The following is a 22,415-nucleotide window of genomic DNA, read 5'->3' as shown; positions in this document are numbered from 1 at the left end:
AAACCCAGACTCCCATGGTTCTATGAAATCGTACTCCGATCAACATTGAACCGAATGGTGATCTAAGTCCGACTCAGTAGAACCATGGGAGGTCCAAGTATTGTGGTCATAATACAAACAACTAAATGTGGCTACATTATGGCTATCTGAAACTGGCCTAAGGCTGGATTCACATCCAGGGGCGGAAATCTGGGGCGGATTACGGTCTCAGCCATGTGGATGAGATTTGAACAAATCTCATCCACATGCTGCTGAACATTATCCGGACCATTCTTGGTTGTTATACCCCTACCCGGCCGGGCATGTGACGTGCCCTTGGGGACGCAGGATCACCTATGATGCTGACTTTTTGTCCTCTCTTATATATATATTTTTATATTATTGTTAATAAAATACATTTTGATATTTTTATAACCCTTGAGCCAAGTGCCTTCCTTTTCCCGGGGTTTTCCTGTTGCTTGCTCCAATCCTATATAGGAAATCAGAATATGCTACGGATATTAAACTCACTGCATATTTTGCTGCAGAAGCGCTGCGGAAAAAACACAGAATTTTCGTCCTGTGTGAATCCAGCCTAATTGGGATTGTTATCTACTATTAATATTAGAATTTAATATCAGTCCGATGATCTGGAGTTCTTAATCCAGTGATCTGGATAGTTCGGAGTTATATGTCAAGCATTCAGGGATGTTGCGTGTTGTAGACATCATTGTTTTGACTCGTTATACAAGTCGATAATTGTCTTTTTAATTGAAATGGCAGTGATTTAATCCATAGACACATCCTGGGCTTAATCCTGCAGTTTGCTCCTTAGCAGTAAATCCAGAGAAGACACATGAAACTGGCATTGTCCTACATCGATGACTTGAACTCATTCTCTCCACATACCCCCTCATCATAAAGCACTGTAATAATTCTTGACATGTTACCTTCCCAATGCATAAAGAAATAGTAGAAGACTGTATATAATCCACAGAAATATGACGCTCCGGGGGGTTAATCCTATTTGTCTTTCCTTCCAGCTTATTTTATGGTGCGTGCTTTCTCAAGCCGCAGCCTGTATGACAGCCGAAATATGTCACTCACTCGCTTAAAGCTCCAGGCACCAGCAGCCACACTGGAATTTTCTATCGCACACAAAGACTTTTTTTAATTTCTAGTAATATGACTTTTTCACTTTGTCATGTTCAGTAGTTTTTAACTAAATGGCTTAATGATAATATGTAGGAATGCTTGACAAATGCGATTAAATTAGAGGCGTACCATTGTGCTATGTGCATATTATAGGGATAATCCGGGATGGATTCATTTTAGCATTTATATTCACGCTTATAGTCACTTATAATTCCATTAAGCACTCCTCATTGTTCATCCTGAGCTCCTTGGTTCATCAGTACAGCCATAATTACAGAGCAGTCAAAAATAATGGAACATGTGGGCGAGCAGTAAGAAAGTTTGAACGTGGAGGCTGTAATTCTATATATAGTACTGCAGATTTATAGGTGACAACCTGAATGCCAAATAATAGCTGCCATTAGTGGTTGTCACCTAGCAAGTGTGATCTATGTGGGAGACCAAGAAAAACTGCACGCCCAGATATCAGCACAGATACTAAATAATAGTCATACCGTGACCAAATAGTATTACTAGACCAGGTCTAAAAATACCCCACAAAAACCTTATGATATTTACTAACAATATATATGCAAATGAGAATGACTCAAAACCTCAGTATAACACAATACACATTAAAAAAGTCACCACCAAAATAATAGGGATAAGAGTTTCTTTTCACTCTTTTGCCCGGGTAGCTGAATATCCAATTTATACACATTGATGAGGGGTTAAAAATGGAGAATAAGAAACCCTGTGGTGGGGAGACTAGGGCTTCTTTTTGGTTTACTTGTGCATTATGCACGTGCAACAATAAAAATATGAGTTGTGAATGTGTATGTTTTAAGGGCGCAAAAGATAAAGTTTGTCAGCACCTCCTAAAAGTGTAATAAATAGGCAGGTGCTATTCTGCTGTTCCTGCAGTGCGAAGTAAACTCGAGATGCAGCAGCATTCTGCAGGCGCTGAGCTATATGCAAATATTTAGTATTGTTATTATTTTATAGAAGCACTCTTCTATCAGTCTCTTACATGTGGCATTAAAAGAACATTGACCTACCGTATGTTAACCCCATAGTAAATGTTACAATGTGAGAATGTTACAAAATTTCTGTGCATTTTTTCCATTGAAAAATGTACTGAAAAAAGCATTTAGCAAAAACATGACGTGAACGGAGCTAATTCTAATAAAAAAAATAATTACACATGGACTCTGGCTACTACAACATGGCCACTCTTTCTCCAAACCGGTTTTAATATATATATATATATATATATATATATATATTTGCTGCCTACAGTAAATATGGCCTGATATGATTGGGCTGAGCTCTGGGCCAAGGGTGTAACTATAGGGAGTGCAGTCCCTCTGCCCCATATGAGATCAGTACTGTAAATTATGTCTGTTATACCGTAGATTCTGAATAGGGGCCCAGAAGCTTGACGTTTCTCCTCTGCTCTGGGCCCTGTAGGGTTATATAATAAGCTCTTGTACAGCACTCAGTATTACAAAGTGTCCTCTCCCATAACTTCCTGGTCTTCTTAGAAATGATTGATTTTACATCTTGTGATTGTGTAATAACATTTGGTTCTTTTTGTTCTCGAGGTTCTGGATACTCCGTATATACTGAATTCACAGTGGAAAAATTATCTCTCAGGTGCCATATATCATAACGCCAATATGAATCTCAGTTTTGAAAAAGTCTACAGGTAAAAAAAAACGAGATGAATGGGCAAAAATACATTTATGGGAAAGGTGTAGAGGTCTAGAGTTAAGGTTTTCGGCCCCAAGGCAAAAATTTTACCTGGATCCATCATCTAACCAGTACTGTCCAGATTCCACTATAGGTGGAGACATCAGTCTATATGAAAAAGAAGACATAGCTAAAATGATGGAGAACGACTTGGTTGCGATTTTGGTAAACTGATAGATTTTGCTACATAAGATAGCTGAAAGTAGGTAAAGGGGTTTTCCATGACCATAAAATTCACGGCCTATCCTTAAGGTAGGCCATCAAAATCCCCACTGATCAGCTGTCTGAAGGGGCTGCAACGCTACAAAAAGCACTGCGTCCCCTTCAGTGTTTATCAGGCAGAGCGCCATTTGTAGTGGCTGCGCCTGGTACTGCAGCTCAGTCCAATACAAACAAATGAGAGACAGGAACAGCCACTACCACACGGGGAACAACAAAAGGGATGGCGTGCTCACTAGAGCCCCGATGCCCCTTTAATCAGCTGATTGGCGATCAGAGTCTGACCTCCATTGATCTGATGTTAATGGCCTATCCTATGAATGTTAAATTGTCTATACATTATCAAATGAGAAGCTAGTGCAGGAGCCAACATTTGGTAATTATGTTTGTTTTACTAAGGCCAAATCACACTAGCTGTTTTGGTGCAGTTTTTTAAGGAAGTAAAGGTATAAAGAAAAGACTGCTACATCTACTCTCTTTTGTGTCAACCTTTGCTTTATGCTCAAAAATTTTAACCAAAAACTGCATAAAAAATGTGTGTGTGATCCTGGCCAACAGAGTATTGTGATTTTTCTGTTTTGTTGTGGCAGTAATTTTTGCATAAGTGACAACAGGAGGTGCAGCCATATTGGTTGTTACCTTTGAGTTAGCTTCTCAGTGAATTGTAATGGCAATAGGTCATCAGTTTCTAAGAGAATAATCCAAAGGTGACAACTAATATGGCTTCAGTTCCCGCTGTCACTTTGGCAAAAATGGCCACTTCAACAAAACAGAAAAATGTCAATATCTCTTTGCTCTAACTTCTGATTTACCTATTTTTTTTTAATAATTTTTTTTGCTTTGAGTGGTCATCTCCTTTTCCTATATGAAATGGTAAAATAATAAGAGTTGTCCTGCTATCATTTTCCTAGTACAGGTTATATAATAAAATCGGAGAGCTGTCTGGCTGCTATAAACAACATCTACATGTCACATTACTTTCCGCAACATTTTATATTGATTACAGGGGTTGTCCATTTTTAACAGCTAGGGACTCCATAACATACAGGCACCTATTTATTTCAATCGGTGCCATGCGATGCTGCAAAATGAGCACTTTCAGGATGGTCTCCCAGGCAGTTGAACCTGCCTGGGAACCTGCAGTGGTATGAGTGGAACCTGCCTGGGAGACCTGGGGAACTGCAGATGAATAATGGTCGACAAAAGTGGACAACCCCTTTTAATGTATTACTGGTTTCTTATGTTTTTGAGAAGTTGCTGACATGATATCTTCATATTCTTTTCTAGTGACTGCAAGGAAAACAAGGGCATATTTACTGCTCTTCAGTTTGATAATCTATTTAATCTTAATGAATTCTTAAACATCAGCATGGTACGTTTTCAATACCTATATTATATTATTGGGGTTTATTAGGGATTAAACCACTATGATTTATTGGTTATAGTATAAGAAAAATACATTGAACATGGGAGTGGGATTCACATGAGGTTCATTAACTTTTTATTCCCCCAGGGGCATACATACAGGAATATCTGGCCCATCTCTAAACTAAAAGTCATAGTGGGAATCCTACCTGGTGCTGGCTCACACTGTCACCCGCACCCTCTGCTGTAACCTTTAGCCCTATTCCCCTACTCTAACACTGAAGTCCTGGTGAAAAGAGAGGGAACACTATGTGGGTTAACACATTTCATAGGGAAGGGAATTTGGGCCACCCTGATTTGGATCTGCTATCCAAAGTCCCCATTGCAGCCTCTATGGCACATAAACAAATGGGGTCCAGAGGATATACAATGGCATTTTATAGAGTTAAATATTAGAATTTCACAAATAGAAAGACTCCCTTACATTATGACTAGGTATGAGTTTGCAGATCATTACTCTCATTACCATCTATTGCCCTTCTTTTCCAGTATGTTGATGAAATATCAGATCGGATTGAAAAGATGAATATAAACCTGAAGAATATAGTTTTGCTGGATCAAAAAGGAAAGAAGAATTTAGAGGATTTTAGTGCCACAGGGATTGATACCATAGACTTTGATGCATTTTTAGCAGAAGTAAGTACATATGTGATATATAAATACACACACACACAAAATATTTGACACAGTAAAATTCCTTTAATCCAGCATAATTCATACCTAATATGTGTTGGATGTACTGGATTATTGGACATATATTCAGACACGAGGATTGTGCTAACACAGTCCAAAGGATGTACTCGCACTAACTGTGTGATCGGTTATGTATATTCACACTATAAAACTGTCCTTTATGATATACACTAAAATAGTTTTTATTAACCCTACTGAGGACAAACAATTGTGGATTAAAAATTAAATCCATGGACTGCCTTTACCAATTATAAATATTATATTCTCAATTTAATGAGAATATAATATTAAAAATAATAATAAATAAACTCTACATAATTGGTATTGCCCCGTCCATAACGGCCTGAACTACAAAATTATTTCGTTATTTATCCCGTGCGGTGAACGCTGTAAAAGAAAATAATAATAAATCATACCAGAATCACAATTTTTTGGTCACTTCACCGAAAAACGGCCGAAAAATCGGAAGCAGAACGCCTCCAAATCTCTCCCCATTGATTTCAATGGGAAAAACAGCGTTCTGTTCCGGAAGGGCGTTTTTTACGCGGCCATTTTGAAAAACGGCCGCGTAAAAAACACCCGTGAAAAAGAAGTGCATGTCACTCCTTGAGCCGTTTTTCATTGACTCTATAGAAAAACAGCTCCAAAAACGACAGTAAAATACGCAGCGAAAAACGCTAATTGCTTAAAAAACTTGAAAACAGCTCCGTATTTTCAGACGTTTTTTGCTAAGCGTGTGAACATACTCTAAGATATAAGCTGTAGATACCTTCAATAAATGCAGGAGATATCAACATCTTTAATACATGAGTTTGCAAATAAATGAATTCAAATATATATTGAATGCTACCCTATAACATTAGAAAAGGGTGAATTTCTATCAATTGGAATATTAGTGCTCCTATCTATAACGGGATATATTTTTTCCTCTCTACAGATTTGCCCATCAACATTAAATTCAGAATACAATAGTAATAGTTTGTAAAGGCAGTCGCTGGATTACATTTTTAATCCACAATTGTTTGTCCTCAGTAGGGTTAATAAAAACTCTTTTAGTGTCTATCCATAACCGATCACACAGTGCGAGTACATCCTTTGGACTGTGTTAGCACAATCCTCGTGTCTGAATATATATTTCATGTAGTTCTCTCCATGTGCGTTCGTCAAGACTTAACCTATTAAATGGACAATTGGACAGTCACAGGAAAGTACTGTATAGAAATGTGTACAATTCTTCAGTAGAAAGTCCAAAGAAAATTGCCAACGCCAAATCTACAACTCTAACTTTCTGAACTTCCTACAGTAACTGAATATCTCGCTCAGTCTTCTGCTTTAGGTCTATATATTATATTTTATTTCTGGGCAAGATTCGATTTTCTGGATTATTGGATAAAAGACATGTCACTGTGTGTGCACATATGTGTGAATTGGTTCCCAAAAATTTGTATCTGTGACTGCATCGACATGTACTGTAATACTGTGTTTGTCAAGATTTCTACATTTCTAAGCCAATCACCTCCTAGTCCATGCGATGTCATCCAAATGCCCTGAATCTCTATGTTCATGCACAATTCCTATTAGAATCCATTCACACTGTGGTGTAGAAGGTACTGCAGTATATGGGGGTTTAATGGATATCTACAACTTTGGGAGATGGGAAAGGACATAAGTATATAGTTCTCTGAGCATACATTGGCAAATTTTTGCAGGTGTCCTAGTGTCCCTATAACAGTCTCCTTGCGCTCGTAACCGAGATGATCACCCCCCCCCCCCCAATGAAGTCCTAGTCCTACCCACTTCCCATTATAGAACAGCCATAGTGCCCATATTACAGTGCAGCTTTGGTGTCCCCCCATTACAGAGCAGCCACAGCACCCCCATCCAGCCTGCAAAAGTATCTACATGACAGAGTCAACCTGGCTGTCTTCATCACAGAGACAGCCTGCCAGCCTTCATAACCGAGGCAGTCTGAAAGCCCCCATAACAGAGACAGCCTTTGAGCCCCCATAACCCAGACAGCCTGCCAGCCTCCATAACCCAGACAGCCTGCCAGCCTTCATAACCGAGACAGCCTGCCAGCCTTCATAACCGAAACAGCCTGCCAGCCTCCATAACCCAGACAGCCTGCTAGCCTTCATAACCGAGACAGCCTGCCAGCCTTCATAACCGAGACAGCCTGCCAGCCTTCATAACTGAAACAGCCTGCCAGGATTCATAACAGAGACAGCCTGCAACAATGCCCCTAAAGCAGAGCCATCTCATGTCCCCATAACTGATCCAGCTGGCAACATTGGAAGGAAGAATTCTATGGCCTGGGGCACCCCATGTAACCCATAAACTTTATCATCACATACCCCCTATCGAACCTGTACCACAGTTTGAAAAACTATGCTGTAAAAGACTTTCTGTTATAAGATGTTATGTACATTAAGGCACTGTTCACACAGAGTTTTTTGACGCGGAAACCGCGCCGCAAAACTCCTCAAAAACCGCCCGAAAATTCCTCCCATTGAGTTTTTTTATCGCGAGTAAAAAAAACATGTCGCGGTAAAAAGAAGCGTCATGAGCCATCTTGAGGCAGTTTCCGCCTCCAAAATCCCATTTCAATCAGTCAGAAAGAGGAAAAAAACGCCTCGACGAGTGTTTTGACGAGTTTTTGTGAAACCACTGTGCAAAAACCGTCTGGAGCAGTTATTGCAGGAGGAATTTTCCTCCTGCAAAAAACTATGTGTGAACACAGCCTTATAGAGTAATATATATATATATATATATATATAGCACACAAGAAGACAGCAGCACTCACTAATGAATAATCGACCAGGTGCCCAGCAAAACGTCCCGATCCTAGGACGTATAATGATATATAGCAGAAGAAAATTTGCAGCACTCCAACATGAAAAAAATGGTGGTTTATTCAATCCAAACTAACAGCAACGTTTCAATCCTACAATAGGATCTTTATATATATATATATAGTAAAACCTCATTATACATCGGGGTCACTTATTTGTCCATCTCTAAATCTAGGCAGGAAAAAGCAGTACAAAAGTGGATCTCTTGGCTTTCGCCAATGAACTTGAAGGAAATGCTGACATGCTGGTAAGTCTACTTTCTGTATTGGTTTCCTTCATATAATATTTCATTATAAATGTAAAATTCTCTCTATGATTTATTAATATGTACAGTTTTCTATAGTCTAATCACAGATGTTCTAGAATAATACAGCTTGTATCTTTTTATATTACTCCCGACCACCTAACCAGGAAGTGTCCGGGAGGCAGCGAGAGCCGAGTAAGCTAGAATAGGGTTTAGGGAGGCCCTGTTCTAGAGAGAGGTGCGGGTCCCAGGGGTGGGACCCGCAACTATCGGACTTTTATGGCGTATCCTGTGGATAGATGGGAAAACCCCTTTAACCCCTTCGCGCACCCAGATGTGCTATTGCGTCTGGGTGCGGGGGGTGATGTTTGGAGCGCGCTCACGTGTTGAGCGTGCTTCATATGCTGCAGGTGTCGGCTGTATTTTGCAGCGGACACCCAAGACTAACAGCCAGGAGCAGCAATAGCGCTGTTCAACCCTTCAAATGCTGCAGTCAATCGCGACCGCAGCATATGAGGCATTGAAAAGAGGGGGGGTGGCCACCTGCGACACCTCATCACCCCCCCGCAGTGAGATCAGGGGGTGACGACGGTTGTCATGGCAGCCAATGGGCCTAATGAAGGTCCCCAGGACTGCCTTCACAGTTTTTTATCGGTGCCATTTTTTCGTACGTAACACTTTAAACTACAGCTAGTCCTGCAAAAAATAAGCCCCACACCGCTCAATCAGTGAAAAAAATAAAAAGTTATGGCTCTCAGAATGTGGCAAAACAAAACATTTATTTTTTTTAACAAAATGTTTTTTATCAATAAGAGTAGTAAAATATAAAAAAAAAACAATATAAATTTGGTATAACTGTAATCGTATTGAGCCTCAGAATAGTTGTCATTTTTACCGCACGGTGAAAGCCGTAAAAATGAAACCCAAAAAACAATTGAGGAATCACAGTTTTTTCCAACTTCAGTCCGCAAATAATTTTTTTTTTCGTTTCCCAGTACATTATATGGAACTATGAATGGTACCTGTCACGAGCAAGGGTTATGTGGACCCACTAGGCTGCTCCGCCGTAGCGGAGAGGCAGCTGGCCAAGTCACAGTCTATGCAAAAGTCTGTACAAGTTCGTAGCACAAGGGTACCTGAAATAGTCCAGGCGGTGGCAGGGGCTCTGGCACAGATGGTAGTAGGTTGCGCCAGATGTGGTGGATGACAGCAGGTTGCGCCAGACGTGGCGGATGACAACGGGTGCAGTAGGTTGCGCCAGATGTGGCGGATGACAACGGGTGCAGCAGGATACGACTTCAATCACTAAACAGGCTCAGGAACAATAACACAGCACGTGATACAGGTAGCAGGGCACAGGAACACTGGGAACAGGACAACACTAAGGAACCATTTGCAAGACTAACATGGGAATTACAAACAACGCTCAGGCAAGGCTCAAAAGGGCAGGGCCCTTTTTATAGTTCAAGGTGATCTGAGCAAAATTAATTAATTACATATGCGCGCGCTGGCCCTTTATGGCCTGGAACCAGCGGGCGCGTGCCCTCTACTGAACAGTATGGGACAGAGCGGACGCATGTGCGGATATCTCCGGGGAGGGAGACATTGGCAGGAAGATCTGCGGGAGGCAGGTAAGTGGAGGTCGCGGTCCGTGACCGCGACTGTAACAGTACCAATAAAAACTACAACTCCTACCGCAAAACAATAAGCCCTCCCACCACTCTATTGAAGGAAAAATAAAAAAAGATATGGCTCTTGGAATGCGATGAGTGAAAAACGAAAATGAAAAATAAAAAAACGGCTCAGTCCCGTAGGGGGTTAAAGGGAAGATCTGGTTAGAGAATAAAAGTCGTTTGTAGGCTCAAAATTCTGTGCTGATTAATTTCCTTAATGTCTTTATAGTGATCAGAGCTTTGTTTTTCTGTTACAGAGCTCCAAACCTGCATTGATGCAAAGTTAAATTATAGAATTCGGACTTCCTTCAGCCGCCACTAGAGGGAGCTTAGTGCATACTGTGTTGTTATTATTGAGTATAGTGTATGAATAGTACGTATGCAGTAAGATACTAAGCTCCACCTAGTGGCGACTGCAACCAGAATGTAATAATTTAACTCTATGCAGAAAATTGGGAAAAAAAGAAGATGCAGAATTTTTAACTTATAGAAACTTGGAGCAGGTTGTACTTTTCCTTTTTCGGAGTGCAGGCTACATCTGTATTACAGCTGCTTCTATTATTAGGAAATGTTCACATGCAGTGTTTTCAGGCGTATTTCAGGGTGTAAACGCCTCAAAATACGCCTGGAAAAATACTACTGTAACGCCAACAAACAGCTTTCCATTGAAATCAATGGAAAAAAACTGCTTTCTGTTCAAACGGGGCGTTTTTTACACCGCTATTTTAAAAACTGCTCCAAAAACTGTTTACTAATCCCACTTATAAAATGTGTGATTTGCTTTTAATATACTGAAAAGTCTTTGTCTATGATTCTCCACTTTTTCTTAGAAATATCTGATTAAGGCCACAACCTTAGACGGGGAATGACATGGCTTCTTTTGCACTGCTATCATTGGCACAGGGCAAATCCAGCTTTGAGATGAACAGCTGATACTTGTCTGGTTACTAGGAATGTAACCATAGTTACAGTAGTATTGTCAGGCATAGCTTCCCTAGCAACAAGTTCCGATAAGGAAGTGGGTTTTCTAGCAGTCCTATGTAAGACCACATCATTCAATTCTCTATGATATCACCATTGGTTGACCGTTGACAAACTCCTCGCCACTACATCTGTAAAATAACTTATTCATGGAATGTATGAAATCAATGAGAATAATAACCAGAGATGTTGCTCATAACAACCAATTATTGTGCCTGGTGCAATTTACAAAATGCAAGTGAATCCAGAAATGCCATAGGCAAGATCACAATTCTACTTTACTGTTCTGAAATTGCAATATAATCGATGTTTTGTAAAGATTAACCCCATGTTGTAACACTGCTTTTGCTCATCATCCCATCATACTACTAATAACTGCTTTGTTCTGAAGTCTTTTTATTTGCTTTTAGCCAAAAGGAGCATTAGGAAATGCTTTAAAAGGACATGCTAATAGTATACGGATGATACACATTCAGCAAGTCGTACCGATGGAGCAGACAATGGTAAACACTATGGGTTTTCTATATTCCGTAGATAGATGCGGGGAGCAGGGATGAGTAGCTTCACTCTACATTGTGGTTTCTTTGTGTTTGCTAGTACTGTACTGGTGTTCTCCAGAGATCCAAACTATTGGCGTCTGTCATGTCGCGAACACATTGAGTTGCATCCAATATATATATCCATGCAAGTTTGTGAAAACATGTTGCTGCTTTTGTGTAGCTGTGCATGGTATAAATGGTTGTCTTGCTGTCTGGCCATACACCTTTGATAGCTGTCGGCTGAAAAGTAATTCTTCCCAACCCCCATACATAAACGTGCTCAGCTGAGTGTGCATATGTTCTCATTGGGGAGTGGGGAAGAAGCCGCTGCCGCTGCCAAACACCTCTGGTGGCCGCTTATCTCATTTGCGAACAAAGAATTGAGCATGTTGAAATCCAACATGCCCGATCCTACTTTCCCCCAACATCTGCCATTGGAGGGGAGCCGAGATACCCCCATAGACATAAAATCGCGGGACGGTCCCGATGAAATTGACGGGTTTGGTCAACATTCATCTAATGTGTATGGGCACCTTCTTTGGCCTCTGCTTGTTCTGAACAGGGGCATGTGGTGCCAGCTTTAAAATTAAAAGAGGTTGTCTAAGTAAAGACATTAATGGCATATCCTAAACACCAACCCCTGTGACCCCTAGCTAGAAGTACATGAAATAGGAAAGCGCTATGCCACTTCGCTTTCTGTCCGCTCCACTTAAATATATGTCGCCCATTAAATATAATGTGTCGAGCATTTGGCCTCTGAAAAAAACTGGTGCCAATAAAAGACAAAATTGCCGTGTTTACCTAGATGTGGCTAGTAGTTTGTGACCGTATCACTTTAATTTATTTTCCTCAGAAATTCTTAAATATTGTTTAGTTGTTCATATAGCAGCTTACTGCGTTTTTTTTAATTCTTGATGCAGGGACCTAGTGTTGGAAATGGAAGGCCTTATGAAACATATACAAGAACACATTGCAACCTGATACAATGCATTCTGAAAGTCTTCAGACCCTTTACATTTTTTCACTTGTGTTAAAGAAAAAAAAAATTACTTTTTCCCCATCATTCTGCACTCAGTACCCCATAATGACAAAGTGAAAAGAAAATGTTAGTAATCTTTGCTAATTTATTGAAAAGGAGAAACTAAAATATTGCATTGACATAAGTATTCAGACCCTTTACTCAGGACTTAGTTGAAGCACATTTGGCAGCGATAACGGCCTCCAGTCTTCTTGGGTATGATGCCACAAGGTTTACACACCTGGATTTGGGGATTTTCTGCCATTCTTCTCTCCAGATCCCCTCAAGCTCTGTCAGGTTGGATGGGGACCGTCGGTGGACAGACATTTTCAGGTCTCTCCAGAGATGTTCGATTGGGTTAAAGTAATATAGAGAAAAAATGTGATGCCCTCTTGGAGTAAGGTTTGGTGTGATCAGGGTTGGTATGGATACCCCAAAAAGTAGTAGTCCCAAAATACCCCAGCAAACATAATGAGAAGAGTAGATTTTCTTGCTGATCAAAGTTTGTATTTTTATTCATACATTAACTATTCCATATAGGACAGAATTTGAAATAAATGTGAGTGACGTATCAGCCTGTCCCAGGCCTTTGTCACCGTCGCTATGGATATGATACACAGATAAACATCAGTACATAAAATAAATATATACAAAAGATAACATTGATATATTGACATTCAAAAGATTTTCGTCATTTTTAGTATAAAAAGGAGGCAAATTGTGACTTGGGGGGCCTCTGGATAAGGGATATCATCGAGGGCTAGAACAAAGATAAATAAACATGCGTGCTCTCCATGGGTGAAGTTGATATAAATCTTGGACATAAGCACAATATGGTGTCCATATGGCTAATACACAAAACAGTATAAACGACAAAATGTACATGGATTGAACACAGCATGAATATCGATAAATAGAGCCATAAACAATAAGGTATCATAGTTTCATACTACTAAATAGGTGGAGGGGTGTGGAACCACCCCTCTAGACCATACAGAAAAATACCAGTATAAATGTGCGTAAGAGTGTAAAAGTATCCAAGTATAGGAAATAGTCATCTGTAAGAAGAGGGTAGTATGGATCCCAAAGGTCTATTCAGGCGCCTGCCAGAAGCTCAGGAGTGAGTGAGGATCTGAGCGAGACCCGCTTTATATATAGGGGGAATAAAAAGCAGCGGCAACTGTGGTTACTTCTGGTTGCTGGCTAGTCTGCGCAACGCTGTGCGTAGTTTCCTAGGAGACGCCGGGTTGCGCGTCATTACGTCGACAGGGGTACCGCCCCTATGGCACTAGGAGGGTCCGTGTGTTGTGACATCTTGGTGTGCCTGATGTGTGATGGTCATGGGAAATGTAGTCTGGCATAGGGCTATGTGTGTGGAGTGAGTAAGGGCAAATGGGTTATATGTTATACGGTGTACATATGGCATAATGGCCTATGTGGTCATAAACAAGAGGTGGGGGGAGGAAAAAGGGGGGGGGCGATCGGTATCTAAATGTAGACCAAGAACGTCATACTAAGAGCTGAGAGATATGTAAAATAAGAGGTCAAAAAGAGTATACGTGGAAATTATTTAAAAAATGGAGAGAAAGGGAAATGAATAAAGAAAATAATAATTAAATAAAATTATAAAAATGTGAATATTGGAGTAAAATAGAAAAGGAAGGAGTGAGCTGGATTTATGGTACCTGTATCTGGTCAGACATGGATGCGCAAATTCTAGCGAGTCTAAAAGAAATTAAAGAACGTACTTAATGCATGCATGAGACAAGGTATAACAAATTGCATCAATGTAGACAAAGAGAGTTAATATCTATCATGTGAGTAAATCGAAATCCCTGTTGAGTCCCTTTGGTGTGAGGGTCTATATTGTATGGATCTACAGGGTGGGCCATTTATATGGATACACCTAAATAAAATGGGAATGGTTGGTGATATTAACTTCCTGTTTGTGGCACATTAGTATATGGGAGGGGGGAAACTTTTCACCGCAGAAGAAATGCCTCCCGATCTGACCCCCTTCGACTTTTATCTTTGAGGTCATCTGAAGGCAATTGTCTATGCTGTGAAGATACGAGATGTGCAGCAACTGAAACTACGGATACTGGAAGCCTGTGCTAGCATTTCTTCTGCGGTGTTGCTATCAGTGTGTGAAGAGTTGGAGAAGAGGGTTGCATTGACAATCCAACACAATGGGCAGCACTTTGAACACATTTTATAAGTGGTCAGAAACTTGTAAATAACTAATGAAAGAATAAAGTAACGTTAAAACCAAGCACACCATTGTTTTTCTTGTGAAATTCTCGATAAGTTTGATGTGTCACATGACCCTCTTCCCATTGAAAAAACTAAAGTTGGATACAAAATGTCCGACTTCAAAATGGCCGCCATTGTCAACACCCATCTTGAAAAGTTTCCCCCTCCCATATACTAATGTGCCACAAACAAGAAGTTAATATCACCAACCATTCCCATTTTATTTAGGTGTATCCATATAAATGGCCCACCCTGTAGTATGACTCTCTTCCCTTTAATAGGCGGATATGGTTACCCCCTCTTCTTGGTTTCGGAACCTGTTTGATTATCTGAAATTAAAATTGTGACAAACTGTGGTGCGTTTTTTGAAAGTGGTCAGGTAGTGGTAGCCAGGTTTTATTGCATTGAATAATGCAGTTATTGTTAGCTATACGATCCCTGATATGTTGTCATTTCCCCTACGTAGACTAAGCTGTAACAGCATTTGACTGTGAATGTTTTGTTATTTTGAGGATGTTGGATTTTGTCACCCCTAATGATGTTGGACCAGCTACAATAGTGTAGCCATAGCAAAGTCCCATTATGTTTGGTTTGTAAGAATGTTTGTCTTCGTACTTTATCTAAACTACCTATATCATACTTGATAAGGTGATCACGGATATTAGGTGGTCTCTTTTGACACATCATAGCTGGAAGGGAAAATTCCTCTATGTGGGGATACGCTGTATGTAAGACTGGCCAGAGCTTTCGAATTACATTCTGTAGTTTAAGTATTGATTGGGTTCAAGTCAGAGCTGTGGCTACTCAAGGACATTCAAAGAGCCCCTAAGCCACTCCTGTGTTGTCTTGGCTGTGTGCTTAGGATTATTGTTTTGTTGGAGGGTGAACCTTCGGCCCAGTCTGAGGCCCAGAGCACTCTGGATTAGGTTTTCATTAAGAATATCTCTGTACTTTGCTCCATTCATTTTCCCTCAACTCTAACCAGTCTCCCTGTCCCAGCCACTGAAAAACACCCTCACAGCATGATGCTGCCACCACCATGCTTCACTGTAGGGATGGTATTGGGCAGGTGATGAGCAGTGCCTGGTTTCCTCCAGACATGACGCTTACAATTGAGGCCAAAAAGTTCAATCTTGGTTTCATCAGACCACAGAATCTTGTTTCTCACAGTCCTTTAGGTGCTTTTTTACAAACTCCAGACAGGCTTTCATGTGTCTTTTGATGAGGAGAAGCTTCTTTCTGACCCCTCTGTCAAAAAGCCCAGATTGGTGGAGTGCTGCAGTGATGGTTGACCTTCTGCAAGTTTCTCCAATCTGCACACAGGATCCATGTAGCTCAGCCATAGTGACCATTGGATTCTTGATTACCTCTCTTACCTCTCCTGAATACTTAATTTGGTGGGGCGGCCAGCTCTATGAAGATTCCTGGTTGCTTCAAACTTCTTCTATTTAAGAATTATGGAGGCCACTGTGCTCTTGGGTACTTTTAGTGAAGCAGATTTTTTTTTTTGTACCCTTCTCCAGATCTGTGTATCCACATAATCCTGTCTCTGATCTCTACAGGCAGATCTTTCCTCCTCATGGCTTGGTTTTTGCTCTGATATAACTGTCAGCTGTGAGACCTTATAGAGACAGTGATGTGTCTTTCAAAATCATATCCAATCAGCCTAATTTACCACAGGTGGTCTCAAATCAAGGTGTAGAAACATTTCAAAGATGATCGAGAGAAATTGGAGGCGCCCAGAGCTAAATTTCAAGTGTCATAGCAAAGGTTCTGAATACTTATGTCCATACGAAATTTGAGGTATTAATTTTTTTATAAATTAGCACAAAAAAATGTATTATGTTTTCACTTTGTCATTATGGGGTATGGAGTACAGAATGATGAGGGAAAACTTGTTTTTTTTTTTTCTTCTTTTAGTACAAGGTCCCAACATAACAAAATGTTTTAAAAAAAATGAAAGGCTCTGAAGATTTTCCGAATGCCCTGTATATCTGTTTTGTCAGATATGACATTAACAATTCTAATCTTGCTCCCCCTCGGGTCTGTTTCCCTACTGAATTTGATAGCCGTTTAAAACCCCTCTTCCTGTTCCTTTCACCGCAGAATTTTTTGGAGGAGTTTAGTGTTACATAATATTCAGTACATGTCTTATCATGGTTCTAGACTCCGCTATACATAGCCAGTCCTGTACTGAGATCAGGGAATGCTATCGAGTAGTTTTAGGGCTAGTAATATGAGGCAGCATTCTTGCATGTCTTATTACGGTTTGCTCTGAGCTAATCGAGGAGTCATGGTGTAATGTGATTTCTATTGTTGATATTGCTTTCTTATTCCCTCCTCTGCCATACAAGAAATATGTTAAAGCCAGGGTAAGCATAAGTGAGATATTGCACCTCTGTAAATATATGTTTGACCTGTGGTGTTATATGTTGTAAATAGGGTTAATATCTTGTAATGATAATACTACTTAAAGAAACCGTCCAAATAATTCATGAAAGATTTCGAAAGCTTCTCTTCTGGCCTAGATCAATATCCATAGCCCCAGGGTACAATCAGATTACCATCGTTAGAATATAAGTTGGCTAATGGGATCTGTAAAGATGCCACAACTATACATCTATAAGTCACTGTACAAGGACTCTCCAACTATACACTTCTTCTCAATGAATTAGTATATTATCAAAAGTTAATTTATTTCAGTAATTCAATTCAAAAAGTGAAACTCATATATTGTATAGATTCATTACACGCAGAGTGATCTATTTCCAGCATTGGGTCTGGTGTCTCATCTTCCTCCTGACAATACCCGGTAGATTCTCTATGGGGTTTAGGTCAGGCGAGTTTGCTGGCCAATCAAGCGCAGTGATACTGTGGGTTTTAAACCAGGCATTGGTAGTTTTGGCAGTGTGGGCAGGTGCCAAGTCCTGCTGGAAAATGAACTCAGCATCTCCATAAAGCTTGTCAGCAGAGGGAAGCCTGAAGTGCTCTAAAATGTCCTGCTAGACGCTGCGTTGACTCTGGACTTGATATAACACAGTGGACCAACACCAGCAGATGACGTGGCCCCCAAACCATCACTGACTGTGGAAACTTCACTCTGGACCGCAAGCAACTTGGACTGACGCCTCTCCACTCTTCCTCCAGACTCTAGAACCTTGATTTCCAAATGAAATGCAACATTTACTTTCATCGAAAAACAGGACTTTAGACACTGTGCAGCAGACCAGTCCTTTTTCTTCTTAGCCCAGGTAAGACGCTTCTGATGTTCTCTCTGGGTGATGAGTTGCTTGACACAAGGAATACGACAGTTGTAGCCCATGTCCTGGATACGCCTGTGTGTGGTGGCACTGACTCCAGCCGCAGTCCACTCCTTATGAATCTCCCCAAGATTCTAGCATCGCCTTTTCTTGACAATCCTTACAAGGCTGCGGTTATCCCTGTTGCTTGTGCACCTTTTTCTACCATACTTTTTCCGTCCTCTCAACTTACCATTAATATGCCTGGATACAGCACTCTGTGAGCAGCAGCTTCTTTAGCAATGTCCTTTTGTGGCTTACCCTTCTTGTGGAGGGTGTCAATGACGGTCTTCTGGACAACTGTCAAGTCAGCAGTGTTCCCCATGATTGTGTAGCCTACTGAACCAGACTGTGGGACCATTTACAGGCTTAGAAACCTTTGCAGGTGTTTTGTGTTGATTCGCTGATTAGAGTGTGACACCATGAGTCTACAATCTTGAACTTTTACCCAATATTCAAATTTTCTGAGAGACTAAATTTTGGGTTTTTATTAACTGTTATCCATAATCATCAACATTAAAATAAAAAAATGCTGGAAATAGATCACTCTGTGTGTACTGAATCTGTATAATATAGGAGTTTCACTTTTTGAGTTGAATTACTGAAATAAATTAACTTTTTGATTATATTCTAATTAATTGAGAAGGACCTGTATGACAGGTCCAAGACAACTGCGATCTTTGTAAATTCATAGGTTGCTTACACATTTATTTCTCTGTTAGATTTGTCGGAATTCAGCCTATGTAAAGCATTATTAGCCAGTGACGTCAGAGTACTTGAGTACTCTCATTTCCGGTGATGCTAAACTCCAATTTATTCGACTTTTTAATGGGATTAAATAACTTTCCGTTTTCCAAAATGTGGACGGGTGACAGAGGCAAAGTTTTCCATGAGTTAGATAAACCATCAGGCAGAGGCTTAATCTGAATCTTAGAAATGTATGGCACATGTATTGTATTGTGGAATTATTTTCAGAAAATTAGAACCTTAATCATTATGCACACAACTGTTTCCATTTTACGGACCGCAAAACACGGTTCCTGGTGGCTTCCCTGTGCTGTTTCTTTGAGGACCCATACACTAGATTGAGTGAGACAGATCGCAAATACGGACAAGACTAGGACCTGTTCTATTATTTTGCAGAGCAGAAACACGGATCTGCAAAAAAAAAAAAAACTGAATGGTTCAGAATGCTATTCGCAAAAACAACGGGTAAGATACAAAATAAAACAAAGGTTAAGTGCACAAGCCCTTAGTCTTACCTCCTAATTATATTTGCCACATCCTAAAACGACCTCTTTCACATATGTAAAAATATATAAGAGCAACACAGTATTCAAATAATAGTGCCATACATTGCCTCAGTAGTGCTATTTTGGCCCTACGTTTAACGTATTCGTTAAACGTAGGCTGTGTCTTAACAGCGGCATGCGTCACCATAGAGCAGAAGTCAGCAACCTTCGGTACTCCAGCTCTTGTGAAACTACAATTCCCAGCATTCCCTGACAGCCTTTGGCTTGAATAATAAAGCTTTTGGCTGTCGGGGCAAGCTGGGAGTTGTAGTTTCTCAACAGCTGGAGTGCCGAAGGTTGCTGACCCCTGCCATAGCGCTTAATGGTGTACGTTAAAGGTTTACGTCAATTAGCCTGTTCACGACGTATACATTAAACTGATACTATTATAGGCGACGGATGCCACTATTAGGCATCCGTTTAATGCATACGTCACCCATAAAGTATAATTATATACATTTAATGTTTACGTTATGAAAGGCTATTGAAAAAGTCCATGACGTATACGTTAAATGTATACCCGTGATGTATGCCATACAGTGGCATATGTCACCCATAGATTCCCATGTTAAAATTTAATATATATATATATATATATATATATATATATATATACACACGGTGCAATATATGTTTTTATGCGGTATGGAAAAGCGTAGTTTACTCCACTATTCAATCATCCAAAAAAAGGTTACTGACACATACCAGCCCGACAGAGGCCAAAAGAATACTTTATGCCTCCATCAGACCATGGAGCCCTAAGGAAAGGTATAGTGTGTACCTGAAATAAGGGCAAAAAATTTGCACAGGCCCTTATACAGTGGCCAAATAATAGTCATTCACTCCCTAAATAATGCTGCCATACTGAGCCCAGTTTATAGTACCATACATTGTTTGTCTAGTGGGTTAAAATACTAATCATATTAATAATCCTGGTGATCTAGTAGTTTTATAATTATCCCTTGTGGGCTAGTGAGTGAATACAATTATATTATCTGACTTGGTGAATAAAAAATTCTGGATTAAATATATTTTGTTTTTATGAGAAATGTTCTGTTTATAGAAAATAAGATCGAACATTATAAAGTAATTCAAAGTCCAGGCCCATTCACTACTATGCCCCGTCCTCAGTATGTAAATTTAGGGTCCTGTAGCTTCAATATTTACATACAGCTTGGGGTGCAGTGGGCATAAAGGCCTCAGTTTTTATTCACTTTATAATGGTGAAAGGCTTTATTTTCTATGTCTTTAATCCTGGTCAACCTCCTTAATATCCCCAGTTTTTTGTGAGTTAATAAATAATATTTGTGGTGTCTTCTAGATTACAAGATATTACAGCCTAGTGTTTATTGTCTTATTGTTTATTCTGTTTTCCTGTCCAAAAAATTATATCCCCGGTGTTTTAGGGTTAGTACAGTATGTGATATCACTGGCTGTCTATTTGGATAATAATAACATCACTGGTATCCAACCCTCTGCAATTTCCCGATCCGTGGCTGCGGTCGGTCAGTCTATCACAACTGATCACATTCGAACTCCTGCTCCTGCATTGATGTTCACATAGACAATAGAATATAATAGATACAGAACTTCAAACTCTGGGTGCAAAAATTATTTGGAAAGGGCGACATGGGACGTATTCAGATTGAGACAGCACAGAACATCTGACATTTCATAGGAAAATATCTAAGAATGCTGGGATAAAATAGCATTGGGTTCGTAGCTCCAACTAAGGAAATCATTGCTATATGATAGGAGTAAAACCAGTGGAAATGCTTGCATGATAATATTATCCTTATTTGTATGTATGTATTTTACCACCATCTTGGACATTATTATTCTACTAACCAATCCCGGTGTGTTTATGGAATTGCTTTGTTTTACAGGGTGTTTTAAATCAAAGTATTAAATTGCTAGAGAGGACATCGTTTGATATTGAGGTATGTAAGTCATGATTTTGACTCATTACTTAATCTCCTGGATCATATATTTTTAATATCCACAAATTATTCTTAAAGGTAATGAACATTATCTTGGTTAGTGTTTCATAGACTTGAGGTGTGATATTTATATTCAGCTTCCTATTAAAATCATTCATATCACACAAAATAGCATATTGGCACATAGCCAGCCATTTTTAAGACTTTGGAGATCTGTCTTTAGTCACCTGGTCACTGAGCACGCCTACTTTTTCTGCTCATCCTTTTCTCTCTGCCTTTTGTATAGTAATCTTATATTAATTCCCCTGCTCTCCTGCTTGGATTAGTAAACGGGGAGGCTCTCCTACAGTGATTTAGGGGCACACTTATGGCAGTCCAAATGCACCCTGGTTGCTAGAAGTGCAATCTCCTATTAGGGTTTCCATTATTTTACTATCACGGCAGAAAACTGCTATAGTAAGATATGGTAAGGCACTCGTATTGAGGGTATAAATAGTACACCATGAGGTATATCGCCACAAGTGATTTTGCTTGAATAAATCAGTACTTTCTGTCTGAGCATACATTTTGTTTTGTTAATTTCAGGCAAAGGTACAAGATGTCATTTCATCGATTGATGCGGCTCAAATGTTAATCAATAACAATGCTTCCACAATCATAAAGCAGGTAAGACATTTGTTGTAACTGGTACTTATTTTCTCCAGATCTATGGCATCTGATTCATGATACTGTTTTAAGAGAATGTATTATCAGAAAATAACATTATTTAAAGGGGTATTCCCATCTAAAACATGTATGGCATATCCACAGAATATTCCATAAATATCTGATAGGTGCGGGAGCCAGCGTGCTCGGCCACCTCTCTATTTATTCTTCACCTAGATGTGGTGGCCGCCTCACCAGGTAGATATGCTCTAATTGTCTGAGATATGAATACCACTTTAAATCCGCTTTGTTTGTTATTAGTATTTTTAATTTGACGATCCACACAAATCTTGAAATATTCCTGTTTTCACACTTACCACTAGAGCACATACAATAGACTGTTTTCTGCAGCTCACTTGTCAGCTTTGCTGTGTAGACTGTGTCTTGGTCAGCAGAGGGCGGGGATTTAGTGATAGC

The 22,415-nt window shown here is 39.9% G+C and overlaps 1 protein-coding gene across 14 annotated transcripts in view; it reads left to right on the top strand.

Moving 5' to 3' along the window:
• The window catches only part of PROM1 (prominin 1), a 192,044-nt gene that overhangs the window by 150,016 nt on the left and 19,613 nt on the right, over positions 1–22,415 (top strand). For 9 of the 14 annotated variants that reach the window (XR_012882462.1, XR_012882465.1, XR_012882461.1 and 6 more), the window contains exons 15-22: positions 2,718–2,821; positions 4,372–4,456; positions 4,999–5,145; positions 8,230–8,301; positions 11,363–11,455; positions 17,117–17,134; positions 21,240–21,293; positions 21,879–21,959. Coding sequence is in view for 8 of the 14 variants with exons in the window: in XM_075858353.1 (XP_075714468.1) it covers positions 2,718–2,821; positions 4,372–4,456; positions 4,999–5,145; positions 8,230–8,301; positions 11,363–11,455; positions 17,117–17,134; positions 21,240–21,293; positions 21,879–21,959 (654 nt within the window). In the remaining 6 variants the exon portion in view is untranslated. The remainder of the gene's footprint in view (positions 1–2,717; positions 2,822–4,371; positions 4,457–4,998; positions 5,146–8,229; positions 8,302–11,362; positions 11,456–17,116; positions 17,135–21,239; positions 21,294–21,878; positions 21,960–22,415) is intronic. The other 5 variants (XR_012882467.1, XR_012882466.1, XM_075858363.1 and 2 more) reach the window with 1 other exon arrangement.

The sequence above is a fragment of the Rhinoderma darwinii genome, chromosome 1 (assembly GCF_050947455.1).
Source record: "Rhinoderma darwinii isolate aRhiDar2 chromosome 1, aRhiDar2.hap1, whole genome shotgun sequence".
Lineage (NCBI taxonomy): Eukaryota > Metazoa > Chordata > Amphibia > Anura > Rhinodermatidae > Rhinoderma > Rhinoderma darwinii.
This window is presented reverse-complemented; position numbering and strand designations above follow the sequence as displayed.